This window comes from Centropristis striata, chromosome 2 (assembly GCF_030273125.1).
Source record: "Centropristis striata isolate RG_2023a ecotype Rhode Island chromosome 2, C.striata_1.0, whole genome shotgun sequence".
NCBI classification, from domain to species: Eukaryota; Metazoa; Chordata; class Actinopteri; order Perciformes; family Serranidae; genus Centropristis; species Centropristis striata.
In genome coordinates this window covers 14993533-15007670 of record NC_081518.1, presented here as the reverse complement: position 1 = coordinate 15007670, position 14138 = coordinate 14993533, and the positions used below count along the sequence as shown (strand labels likewise).

Here is a 14138-nt window from a genome sequence, read left to right as displayed (position 1 = left end):
TTACTTACTGCTATTAGAGAGGTTGGTGTTTTTAAAATACTTGCAGTTTGCATTGCAAATGAGCCTATTGAGAAATACTTTTACAGGAAGAGCGTTTAAGTTATCGTAGTTTGTCATATAAAAAAAAGTTGGATTAAATGTTTGTTTTTCCATAGTCAACCCACACAGATGTTTTCACCTGTGTTGTTTGGGCGTGTATAAACTGCACTTGAATGACATCTTTCTCCCCTTCTGTTTGTTTTGTTCAGTGTTCAGTGGAAGTAGTATTCAGCTCCTTAACTGAAGTAAAAGTACTAATACCAAACTGTGAAATTACTCCACTACAAGTAAAAGTCCTGCATTCAAAACCTTACTGAAAGTAAAGTAAAAAAGGATCAAAATTGATTAAAAGTATCAAAAGTAAAAGTACTTGTTATGCAGAATGGCCCCACTAACATTGTTATACATATTATTATTATTGATGCATTTATGTGACCAACGGTTTAATTTTTCTAAGGGTAGGGCTAATTTTTACTACTTAATATACTGGTTAGGTGTAATGACCTAAAAGGGAACTAAAGCTGGCAGCAAATGTAGTGGAGTAAAAAGTACAATATTTGCCTCTAAAATGTAGTGAAGTGGAAGTATAAAGTGATATATGTGGAAATACTCAAGTGAAGTACTAGTACCTCAAAACTGTACTTAAGTACAGTACTTCAGTAAATATACTGAGTTACATTCCACCACTGCTGAGCTCTCTGTAGATTTGAGATTTACATGTCTCAGCTAAGACAGTGGAATGTGAAATGTCTCTTTATAGATCTTAACTGTTTTTAATGCATCTAAATCATAATGAAGAAAGAAGCTGGAAAAGTTTAAGTTGTGGAAAAATGTAAAGATATGTATAAAAAAAGGCACACTGTCTTTCTAAACAGCCAACACTATTGTTCACTCCTGTTAATGTCAGGTTTTCTTGGCTCATCACTGTGTGGTTTATTGTTTGCTCGGAGACAAACATGGGACATTTTCTAATTTGTGGTCACACTTGTCTTCCCGGCAGCTCGGAGTGAAGTGCATGACAGGTTACTGTCAATCTGTTCTGCCTCAAATCTGCTGCAGCAGCAAGTTTACTGCAGACATGTCTATATACAGACTGAGCCTAGAGGCTATAGGATAATCACTGTGAATGAAACACACAACAGCCAGGCTTAGCAACCTGGAAACTCACATTCAGCAAAAAAAAAAAAAATCTGTGCACTGGACATTGTTCAGCTATACAGTATAGGCTCCTGTTGGAGGTGAACTTTTCTTTTCTTTTCTTTTCTTTTTAATTTAAAGCCTCAGTGTTTAAACAGGAGTGTACACGCTGTACAGTGAAGTGTACACTACATTAGATTCCAATGGTTTATACTGCCATGTGTTGCAATACATTTTATATTTTCCTGCACGCACTGCTCTATAATCAGCTTGTATGCTATGTTCAAAATTGAGCTTTGTCAAGAGTCTGTCAAGAAATAAATGCTGACAGCTTCTTAATTAGAGCCTTAAGAATATCAATACTAGTGTTTTGTTGTTATTGGCCTTTAGGTCTTCATTGTTTGGGATTCCACAACTGAATGTGTAAAATGAGGAAAAATCTGCCTTTTTTGTAATTTGCTTAATATATTTTTTTCTTTCTTCTTCTGTTCTATTGAATTCACGGTCGCCCATAAAGTTGGACGACAATATTTTTTACCGCTTTCCATGAAATGATTGTGACAATTTGATTTATTATTGACTAATAAAGTGTATATCTTCTCAAAACTGTATTAATCAATCTCTTCCAAACATATCACAATGAAAATTAAGCCACAATTAACAGAGGATTGTGTCTGAAAACAAAATTATTCCAACTTCATAGGCAGCCATGTATATATGACATGTCCAAAATTATTGATGTTGTAATCTTCCCTTTTGTCACAAACTGCACATGTGCTGAAGATAACAAAATATAGAAATGATCACATTAGTTCGACGGCGGCCTTGAGGGTCAAACTCTTTTTGTTTTCTTACTTGACCCTAAGGGCCACCCTATGTTACACCAAATTAAGAAATATTCAATGTCATATGGGCTAAGTACAACTAAATATATATTAATTTTGTTTGCCAACAAGTAAATTCACATACAGTTTGAAAAAAAGTTCACTATGTCATCCTGTAGTTTCTGACTTGATGTTATGACCATTTATGAATAAACTGTTACAAAATTACATATCCAGTGTTCCACGGTTGGGGGTCTACAGAAGTAAGGAATCATGTTCTGTAGCGGACATTTTAAATGCATTATTGGTTAAAAAAATCATGTTTAAAAGAATTTATCCTAAACGTCGGAATGTCAAAAAGTATCAAGGCCATACTAACTTACTATCAAATGCTGATCACGATTTTATTTTTAAAATCCTTTAAAAACAAAACGCAACAAAGCTAATAAAAGTTAAAATTTCCTTAACTACCGAAAGTTGTCAAGTGTTTAAGTTCATGCATGATATCAACCCAAAAATTGCTGAGACGTTTTTCAAGTGAAAATTAAAGTCTAGCTAGATTATAACCTGCTGCTGCAGCCCTGCACCTCCATTAGTTCAGGGGTTATCACTTGCAGTTTTATATTGAAAATGAATAAAAATGAACATGTGGATCATAGTCCTAGTCTTGAGTGTTACTGGAACGCCCATATCTGGGATCAAACATCAAAGTCTGAATACATTCTAATAAAATGCTCCTCTGTCATGGTGTGAAACTGGTAGCTGTACGTTGTTTTTTATGACTGCTCCCTGTCCACACACATCCACGTTTTCGTGTTTTACCTCATTCTTCTCTCTCATCCCCTCAGCATGCACAGCGTTCAGGCCACAGAGACTGGCTGCATCAATTCCCAGAAAAACAAGCACAACAAGACCGGAAACGCAACCACACACTTAAAAAATAAAAGCTTAACGTGTGCAGACTGAGTATGAAACAATATGTGTGTATGTAAAGAAGGACTTTTTCAAGATAGTCTGTATGTTTTTTTATATATTTTATCAACGCCTACATTTTGTGTATCTTCCATCAATGTTGCAGAGTTCTCCTCCGTCATTTTTTGTTAGAATTCTACTCGACCCCGAGGTTTTTATTTTGAAAGTTTTGAGCAGCGTTTCCTTTTCTCTCTCGCTGGTTTGACGCTGCACGGAGGCAACCCATGATCGCAGACTCAACACGCATCCTCACACCACTGACCTGGGCTTAGCTGTGTCCTGCATGTGTGTGCATGTGTGTGCGTGTGTGAGCGGGAGTGTGAGTGATCCCCCAGAAACCAGAAGCAGGATGGAGGATCTCAAGGAGAATCTGGGAACTTTGGATTGACGCCCGGGGATAACGCGCGGTCGGCCTGAACCTCATCGGGTTTCTCGTGGATTTATATATTTGGATGTTGTCTGTTTCCCCCTTTTCCCTTTTTCTTCTAGGCAGTGGGAATTTACACTTGGCTTACAACTCCTATTATTTCTGGCGTGCAAAATGCCATTCGCCAAAAGGATTGTGGAGCCGCAGCTTCTGTGCAGGCACCAGATCCCCAACGATGAAGGTCTGCTTTTCGAGGACCTGTGTGCCATCAGTAACGTGGTTCTGTCCCGGACCTTGCGACAGCTGTCCGACCTGGCCCGGCACGCCTGCTCCTTATTTCAGGAGCTGGAAAACGACATCATTAGCACCAACCAGCGGGTCTGGGTCCTCCAGAACAAAATAGGCCAGATACAGCAGACTGCCAGTGCCCTAGACCCTAAAAAGGAGGCAGTGCGTAAGTAGACCACCACAAGTGTATGTGCCCCCTTTTGAGAAAAAAATAATCTCATGATTTACACCTGAGCAATGTGATTTTTTATTCATTCATATTCTACATGTGTGGTTTCATGCTTCGAAGGGCGCCCACCTTAAAAAAATATATTTTACCCATCTGCACGCACGCCCGCCGTAGACGCGGCCGCGCTCTCATCCCCCCCATTTAAATGTGTCACACGGTTGCGTTTGCACATTTGGCCATCCAGCAACATCGAGATGCTTTTTCACAGTGCAGGATGTGTTGACTGCTCATTCATTTGGCGGTCCAGACTTGGATGTGTGTGTATGTGTGTGTGTGTCCGTTGACGGCGGATCGGGGGTTGGTGGTGGTGAGGGAGGGGGTGCAGGCAGGCAGCAGGCAGGCAGGCAGCGCGGAGCGGAGCGGAGGGGCGTGTGTTGCCGCTGCATTGGCTCAGCATCGCAGTCTTGTTACTGCGGGTAGCGCACACCTGAAGCATGTTCAGGCGGTGTTTTCTGGGCTGCAAAAAAAGCACCGCCTCGTTCATTAATATGTGAATGCATGGCGATCAGAGTCCAGAATCTGTTTTTAAAGGGATTTTGATTTGTGTGTGCGTGTGTGTGTGTGTGTGTTGGGGTTTTCAGAGGCGACTCCCCGTGCGCCAAACCCACCCTTTCCACATGCAGCGGCACCAACACAGCATCAATAATGAATCCAGATGTCCATGTTGCAGGCTGAACTGATCATGACTACATGTTCAGGTGTTGGCTTCGGACAGATCACGTTTACAAAAGAAAGAAGCCTGATTGGCACCAAGGAGAGACTCTGCAACTCAATGTAACAGCGCGTTCTGTACAGCAGCTACATATTATTTATGTCCTCTGCAGTCCCTTCAGTGTGAGGCTTTTGATTTTAGACAATCCATTCAGTGATTTTTGTCCAATTCTGTGCAGCGGGATTCATCACTGCTGTAGGTTATCATAATCTGGGACAACCAAAGAGCATTTGGGGGCCTAAAGCTACTGTAGGCTCATGAACTCCTTTAGATTTACCCCCCCGCCCCCCAACACACACACACACACACACACACACTGGAGCATATGTCTGAGCGAGGATGTCTTTATTACATAAAACAGTCTCACTGTGTTGTTTACTGTTGTTTGCTGTGGATCTGGATGAATGAGGCTCTGATGTCAAAGACTACACATTGGTTCTTGGAATGAAATAGTGTGAGAAAGATTGTTTGCATTTTGTCCAGACATTTGAATTTCTACGTTGAAGTCCTTAAACAATACAACATACAACAGTCCCAATTGTCTCCGCAAGCAAACACACAACAGTACACTGACATCTCGCTAATGTGAACTCCGTTAACCTGTCAGCAACGCCAAACCTAGAAACTGTCTGTCTGTTACACCTGTTGTGCTCAGAAAACCCTGAAATATTGATTTGTTTGAGTGGATTGTGCCTCTATATTCCTGCAGCCAGTCAAGACATACAAGACAAGGATCACTCCACACATGCTTTTTGAAGAGTTTTGCAAATCTCAAATCCAAGAATGCCATCGTGAAGCTCATGCAATCACTTTTGGATACTCTAAACAAGTGGTCACCAAACTGAGCGTCAGGAAATTAGAAAAAAAACATACATAAAATGATGTATATTTTTCCAGATCTTTTCTTAAATCTTGTGAAAGATTAGTAGTAGTTTTACCCTTTAAACTGTGATTTTGGGCTGTCCCTGTCAAAAGTTTACACTCTTGAGAGAAATGTGACAATCACAAATGTGGTCCACCAGGTGGACACAAATCAAGATTAAATATTTGTTGTCTTTCCTTTAGTGCTGTTTATAAGGGGTGTAAATCACAAATTTCACAATACGATATTTTCACTATTCTTTGGACAAAAAAATGATATTTGCTGATATCACAAAGTCCGCCATTATATGATTTTGATTCGATTCAATTCAGGGGCCTGTGGGTTGATAAGAGTGGACATCATGTGACTATTTAAGTCTTCTAAGCTGTATGAAACTATATGGCACTTTGATTGTGGTGCTCGAAATGCCAAAAACATGATTTTTCTATCCTAGAAAGAAAACAGTTACATGAAAATGCAATACAAGGTTTGTGGATTATCTTGAGTAGCTGGTTCATGATTTCTGGAAAGAGACATGGCTGCAGAGCTTTTGAAAATGTTTTTTTCTTTTTGGTGCTCTGAGAACCACAAGTAAAGTACAATATAGTCCCATTATATTAAAGAAATGGCAGACATCTCCATGGGCAAAATCTCGAAACCATCTTGATTTATAAATAGCAATACAGGTTTGTTGAACCCAAACCAAACCCAAAATTCAGGCAGTGTCAGAAACGGACTGCTGCTACAACACATGAATACAAACACAGGACTCAGCATAAAGCTTCACAATCTCCTCCTTTTTCCTATTTAGATCACAACAGATTCTCAAAAAGTCCATCACACAATCTGAGATTTCTCCAAATTGATCATACAGTCTGCCACAGATTTTATTAGATTAATCTCGCATAGTGTGATATTCTAAGAACACAGTCTATATGAGCCTTTACAGACATGCTGCTGTTGTTTGCATGCATTTCATGGTGATTTTTGAGGCTTTGCATTTGTTCTTGTCAGTCAAGTTAACAGCATAATGATTTGGCAAGTCAACAGCTGGGATCTCCATTCATCCTTCATTTCTATTTTGGTCATTCAATATTTCATTCAACACATTTTGCAGGAAAAATGACTGAGTAGACTGAGAAAATACTCTCCGGCTGTCTGTGTGGGACTTCAACTTGGTTGCAGGGAGAGCTTGAGTCCTCTGTAGACCAGTGCTCATACTTGGATGCCCACCAAAGTTTTTGCTATTTTTATTCAGCTTTCAAAAGTGCTATTATCTTCCCTCTTGCTCTCAAATGGCAGCGATAACCCCGAGGAGCTGAATATCTCTGTGTGTACACACAGACTGATATTGAATGTCAGCGACAACGGAGTTTCCTCACTTCACCGTAGAGTGTATCAAGATTCAAGGCAGTCAATATGGTGCTAACTTGGATTGATCCTGATCGTGGCAGTAGGCAGTGTTCAGATGGTGTTGAGACAGTTTGTGTCTGTCACATTCGTGGAGAACAATGTGTTGTGGTGGAAATTTATCAAAACTTGTTCAAATAGTCCATTGTAGTAGTCATCTGTTCGCAGTAGCAGTCGTGACAATAGTAGCTATTCATTGACACTTGGCGGTAAAAAAGTCAACTATAGCAAAACTTTCAGCTTGATGAGTCGTTTTATACAAATCAAGCATTTTCATTTCACAACGTCTGTCTTGAAGGACACAAATGGTGATTTTTAAGTCTTACACTGTAGTGTGCAGTGCAGAGAAGTCATATATTGATCATTCCTTTTAGAATATCTGGCAACCAGCCTGTTTTTTGGACCTAATACTTCAGGTTTAACCAAGCATGCAGTGGGACCCCATATCACAAAACGTAATCACATGAAATGTATTGATATCTGCATTGTGTCTTAATAATCTTCCTCAAACGTCTTCCTTTAATAGAACAGGCAAACTACTGAGGATGGAGCACAAAAAAACAATATAATATACAACATACAATGTTGCAGCATGAGGATAGGATGGTATTTAATTTTTAAGGCACCATTATGAACCCAAACTGCTCTTTTTCAGTCAACAATCCCAAAAAGCAGCTTTTTAGCCTCTTTGCAGCTGTTTTGATGCTACTGTCAATAGAAATGACTGCATGGTTCAATCTTACTATAGTCATCAGTCTGCAACAAAAAACTCTAAACCCATCAGTTCATAAGCTATTGGTCATGAAATAAACATGTGACTGCTCCCAAAAGTGCCAATAAAACCAGCAAATTTATTTGGTCCAAACTTTCTCTCATACTCCTTCTCTTGGTACCATGCAAGAATTGCAGTTTAAATTTAAAAAGGCCGTCAAGGGTGTTCAAACTGAACATGAAGCACACTTTAGCCTGATGCTAACCAAGAAAATTTGACGACTAGGGTTTTTTTTTACAGTCTGTTTATTTGTCCCAAACAGCCAATATACGGATTGTACAGCTGCTCAGTAAACCACAGAGACTTGTTTGGTGTTTCTACTTACTTACTTACTGTAAGTACACAAGACACAATGGTGACCCCTTGACTTTACCGTTAGCGCTACCATGAGGTGGACTTTTTTTTATTGAACTATCTCACACTGGTGCAGACATTAATGTCTCCAAGAGGACGATTCGTACAAACTTTGATATGCAGGCCTTTCATTTAGCATCATCAGCTAAAAATTTCTGTTTGTCCAATATTATAATATATATGATTAGCCAAAGCAGTGTTTCAAATGTTATCACGCTAACAGGCTAACCAAGTTTTCTGACTTGGTTAATTTACCTGCTTTACAGTTTTTAGCATTGTCCTGGGGAGCAACAGTGTAGTGGAGGGTATATGCAGATCTACTACCATGGCTGGAGACTCTTGTTTTTCTTGCCTCTATTGTCTTTCCTGAGCTGAGCTAATGTTGTGTTCACGTACAGACCAGAAGATATCTACCACCTAAACATCAAAATAAAGAACAGAAGTAGAAGTAAAATGGCTTCAATCATCCAAATAATAGCATAATACTGATGCAAACACAGTCTACTAAGCTAATTCTAAAGTATATACTCTTTGTGGTTTAACTTGTTAATGAGCCACAAAAAAATCTGCACAATATCCACGACACTCAAGATACAAATAGCAAATTCAGGCTTAATGTCTGGTGTGACTACAGGAAAGCAAAGGGGGAACCAACTTGAAATAACGTGTGAAAGTCAGAATAACAGAAGGTTTAGCGTCCGCCTCGGCTTGTTATTAATTATTTTTTCTATCTTTATGTTAAGTCGCGTAAATTAGGCTACAATTAATTACTTACTTATAAAAGTCTGCCAACATTCACCGTCTGGGAGCAGGTTTGGGTTCAGTCGCACACACCAACTCTCCACACACACTGACTCAGTCACACAAGGTGGAAGGGATTTTAATGTGAAAATATTAGTCTGTAGCAAATATATTGTACTGCTCTGGCAACACTGGTTTCTTCCTGGTATGCCATTAAAGCAAATTTGACTTTGAATTTGAATTTGAGAGAGTATGGCCTGTGGCAGCGGGGGACTGCTCTATCTCGCTAGTCTGCATAGTAACAGGAGAGAGAGAGTGAGGCCTGCTTTAACCTTTCAGCTGACTCAATGTCTCTCTCTCTGTCGCTCTCTCTCTCTCTCACTGGTCATACATTTTCTTGTAGTACAACAACAGCTCTGCAGCATGCTTCATGTTGTTGAAACTGTTTATGGACAAAATAAGAAGAAAGAAGGATAGAGAGAGAGAGCACAGGGAGAGCCTCAGTGGCCTAGAAGTAAATGTGTTTTGTTTCTGTTTCTCACTCGCAGACACACACACACACACACACACACACACACACACACACACACACACACACAAACTCCTACAGTAAAAGCAGAAATAGAGACATATTTACCAACTATATATTGTGCAACTGGCCAACAGGCTCTATCTGTCCAGTGTGCGTTTCTATGAGAGGTTTTGGGATCTGATTTCAACCACACGAGGCAGGTAACGACACACTCTGTCCAGGCAAGTCCTGTCTGACACACACACACACACACACAGACACACACACACACACACACACACACACACACACACACCTCACACCAAGAGCATCGATTCAAATGTTTTCCAAATGCATGTGTGATGGTTTATGTGCGCTTGTGTGTCTCTCACAGCTTCTTCAGTGTCTCTATCTCCATCTGTCTTTCTCTCCATCTTTGCATATCTGTGTCCATTCTCCTCCTCCTCTTTTCCATCCATACCTCTTCTCCTCACTGCCCTACTTTCTCCATCATCATCAGCATGGAGAGACTTCTGCCTCTTGACAGCATATTTAATGTTTAATGCACTTTGATTTCCACCCAGACACTTACAAGCCTGAGAGGAGAGGAGAGGAGAGGAGAGGAGAGGAGAGGAGAGGAGAGAGTTTAATAACAGAGAAAGAGGATGAGACACAAGATAAAGACAAGAGAAAAAATAAAGGAAGACCCTGGCAGTTTAGGGCTTCTGATGTGAAAGGTAAAAAAATTAAAATTCGGAAAGTTGTAAATGCTAATGTTGGCGTGCTAACATGCTGCTGTTTAACAGGTAATATTTACCATATTCACAGCATATGCTAATGAGTGCTAAACATGAAAGTACAGCAGAGGCTCATGGGAGTGTCAGTCTTGCAGGAATTTGGACAGAATACAAAAAGTACTGGACAAATTGAAATGTTGGCCTTGAGAAACTACAGCTTACCAACCACCTATGGGTGTGATGATGATTTAGCCTCTAAAGACCAATATTTCGTGGGTTCTGGTGATGCTAGCGGTCCAAGACTTCCTCAACAACATTTTTGTCAGACAATAGCTAACTGGATCCAAAATAACATTTTCCACCAATGCGTTTGGCCCACTCAAATGTGATTGGTTAATACCATTACAAACACTATATCTAGCTTTCCTCACGCCAAGGAGCAGCCTCTGGGGATGAAAATTGAAACTGACACAAAGTGGCGAAACTATTGTTCCTCAGATAGCCACTTGAGGCTCCTTAAGTGAGTCAATCTCCATAGAGCCCCATGGTCAAATGCCCAATTTTACAGCAGAAATAAACATGTTTACATTTTTAAAAAAGTTTAAGGTTTCTGCAGCAAATTTCTAAAACCTATGACAACTGTACATAGGGTGATTTTTTACATAACTTTCCTATTTAAATTATATTAAGGCATAATTAAAGGCGTGGCTGCTTTGAGTGGCAGGTGGGTGCAGTCACACTTGAGCCTTGTTGTTTTAGCAACCAGGTCCCATTCGGCTCGCAACAGCTCCAGCTCAGGAGTCAGTAACCAGTAACCACAGAAGCACCACACTGAGCTTCACAGTGGCTGTCCAGAAACCTATGGGTGCTGTCAAAGAGACTGTCTATGATCAACACCACATACATTCAGCCATCACCCAACGGTTCACAGTTTGAACATAATGCTCAAAAAGGTTTTTCCCCTTGAGAGTATGATTGTGCTGAGAACTTTTAAAGTCAATATTCTTATTTAAAGATAGCACTTAACAGTATCTGTCTATGGAGCAATTCTGATATGCCCACCATCCAAACTGCAGGCTCATGTGATGTGCACATTCAAAAACCTACTCCTGAAGCTTTCACAATTTGGACCAATAGGCCAAAGGAAACCATTCATTCCTGTGGGCAGTCTGCCAATCAGTGCCACAGAAAAACACTGATCTATGTGTGCACTGGGTGAGCAGCTTTAACTGAAATGAACAGGCCACTTCTTTTAATGTTTAATGCATGCATGGGAGTATCCGAGCGAAAAACTGATCATCCTCTGCTAATAATGAACGTCCTCATTAATGATCGCACTAACACAGCACATTAGTTTTGATAATTTTGTGTACAAGAGGATATTTTGAGACAAAGTTCCCATCATCAGTGCTGTGTAGGCTGAAGTGGAGAGGAATTTAATCATTTATTACATTTTGATCAAGACAACAGGGTTGAGACAATCTCTCCGTCTGTCTGTCTGTCTGTCTGTCTGTCTGTCTTTCTCTGTTCTGTTCTCTTTTGTTGTGTTTATGTTTGTGCATGACAGAGTCAGAAAGAAAGTAAGGTCCACACAAACTGCCACGACTAAATCAAAACATATGGTCAGCACATGTCCACTTACGTTACTGCAGAAACATGTGGGCATGACAAGTGGGGAGTTCAGGAGCGAGGGATGTGATGGCATTGCGTGCGCAGGGATGTAAACGTATGCAGTAAAAAACTTTGTTACTATTATGTGCACAATACAACAGAGCACCCAACTGCAGCTCTGCTTGACTTACACACACAGTTTATTTTATTCACCTCCTCAGAGTATCTTATGTCATGGAGAGTAAAAATCATCACTACAAATTTTCTGTTCTCATGGCCCAATTACCGCTACGCTAATTTTGGCTCAAGTGATTCCACTGCCTCATATACGGTAACACACACATACACAAACGCGGTGTTGACATGCTTTCAGATCAGCCTTCCCACACCAGCAGGGAAACACTCACATACCAACTCACACAAACATAAACACACATGAAAGTAGACACACACACACACACACGCACACACACACAGGCATCACACGCACTCACAACCCGCTGAACTCTGCAAGCCACTTCTTTCTGTCTCTCATGTTATCATTTGAAATTCCGCTTTAAGTGCCCATGTCTCTGTTGCTGTTGCAGCCTGCAATAAAACATGCATGCAGAACCTCTTGGTCTGTACATCACAGCACTCGGCCGACTGGATGGCTGCCGCGCTCGCTTTCTGGAGACGATCCCTCCTCTGTGCAAACTGGCCTCTGGCTTTTTCATGTTGTTGTAGTTCTGCTAGAGCTGAGCAGTTATGCCAAAAAGTAAACAAAACTTGAAGAACCCAAACTGGTCCTTTTGACTTGTATCATCAAGGAGAGAATACTGGCTATCTGAAGCACAGACTAAATGTGTGGTAACATACACCTGCAAACATAGGTCTATGCATTCTTGTTTTACAGATGAATTTATTATTATTAATTTGATGACATTTCATCATAATTACTCCTACTTTTCATGTATGAATAATGTTTACTGCAGGTTTACTATAGAGTTCTACTAGCTATATTTTATTTAAATATATTCATGTCCCTTTAAGATAGATTTTTTGCAATTTTACAATGCTTAATGAGCATCTTTGACTTTTAGAATACACACATAAAGTGCATTGATTCTTTCAAGCTATTGTTGTTATTGTAACATCCACATGTTTTCATCTTTATGAGCAGTTGTTTGTATATAGAGTCAGAAACATGAGTGAACTTGAGGTTTACAATGTCTAACAAGTTTAGGATTCTACAGAGAGACTAGGGTGCCGTTTCCTAAAATATGCAGACACGGGTGACATAAGAGTTATGCGGGCCAGATTTATAATATCATAAAGCCTATTGTACATATTTGCATACCTTGCATACAGAGTTATCTGTAAACTTGTTTCTGTTCAGACTGGATTCCATGTAAGTGTATTTCATATAAGGGGAAATATTGTCCATCCTCCAGCATTAGTAAAAAAAACTGTTAAAAATTATTTTTTTATTCCTGTACATAAATTTACTTCATCAAATTATAGCTGCAACACTAACACGATTATGTTATTTTGTCTAGAAAAGGTTTAAATATCAGCTCAACAAATAAAAAAATGAATTCTCATTTACTGAGCGGAACGGAGCAGATAGTTTTGGTTTTATTTGTTATGGTTTCTGCCATTCCTTTTTGAAGTACTTAACAGACATAGCCTAGCAAGCTGTTCTACCGTTTACAGCGACGCTGTAGCTTCATATTTAACAGGTCAATATGATAGTGATATCTTATCTGATTCTAAAACAAACAAACAAGTGTTGAACATTTCCTTTAACCTTTACTTTGGCGACGTGAAAACATGTTGAATCTTAAAACATTAAAAGTGTGTGAGCTAGAGCGCCTGATATATCCTCCAGGGACTGAAAACATATAACACTTAATTACATGATTATTTTAAGTATTATCCTAAATCACACAAATGTTTCTTTAAAATTACAGAATCAGTTGCTGACTACAAACAATCTGAGTGTAAAAGAGACAGTGACAACCTTGTTGCATTGAAGTTCTATGTCCTAGTAAAACTTGACACTGCAGCTCAGTGTGTTGCTCCTGTTGTGTTTGTGTGTCTGTGTGTGTGTGTATCCAATATGTCTGTCCATGCATAAATGCCTCTCCGATGTGCACACATTTGTGTGTCAGCCTCCTGTGACATGCAAACTGAACTGTCCTGAACTGCTGTCATCTGTGTCAAGAGAACCCATCATCATCGCCATTCCCCCAAAAACCTTTGACAGATGGCTGGGGACCAAAAAAATGCACATACTCAGCAATCTCTCTGGGTCAGCGTGTGTGTGTGTGTGTGTGTCCGTCAGTTTCTGCACACTGAGTGGACGCCTCTTCGCCTCTGTGGTCTAGTAACTTCAGCATATAGTAGAGTGTTTAGTGCTGTAAATCCACAAGCACCAATGAGTAACTTTTTCTCTTGTGTGAGGGAAAGATGCGATCAGACAGATGCAGATGTTGTCGGTTTGGGAAATGTAACATTAACAAAGTCATTGATCGTTTCCAACAAGTGACAGAAAGGAAACAGGAGTGTGTAAACAATAGGTCTTGTAATG

The 14138-nt window shown here is 39.9% G+C and overlaps 1 protein-coding gene across 1 annotated transcript in view; it reads left to right on the top strand.

Annotated features, from left to right (window-relative positions):
* Positions 1–3278: 3278 nt before the first annotated feature.
* Positions 3279–14138, top strand: part of nhsb (Nance-Horan syndrome b (congenital cataracts and dental anomalies)) — a 55337-nt gene continuing 44477 nt past the window's right edge. The window contains exon 1 of the mRNA XM_059355355.1: positions 3279–3793. Within this exon, the coding sequence (XP_059211338.1) occupies positions 3514–3793 (280 nt within the window). The 5' untranslated portion in view covers positions 3279–3513. The remainder of the gene's footprint in view (positions 3794–14138) is intronic.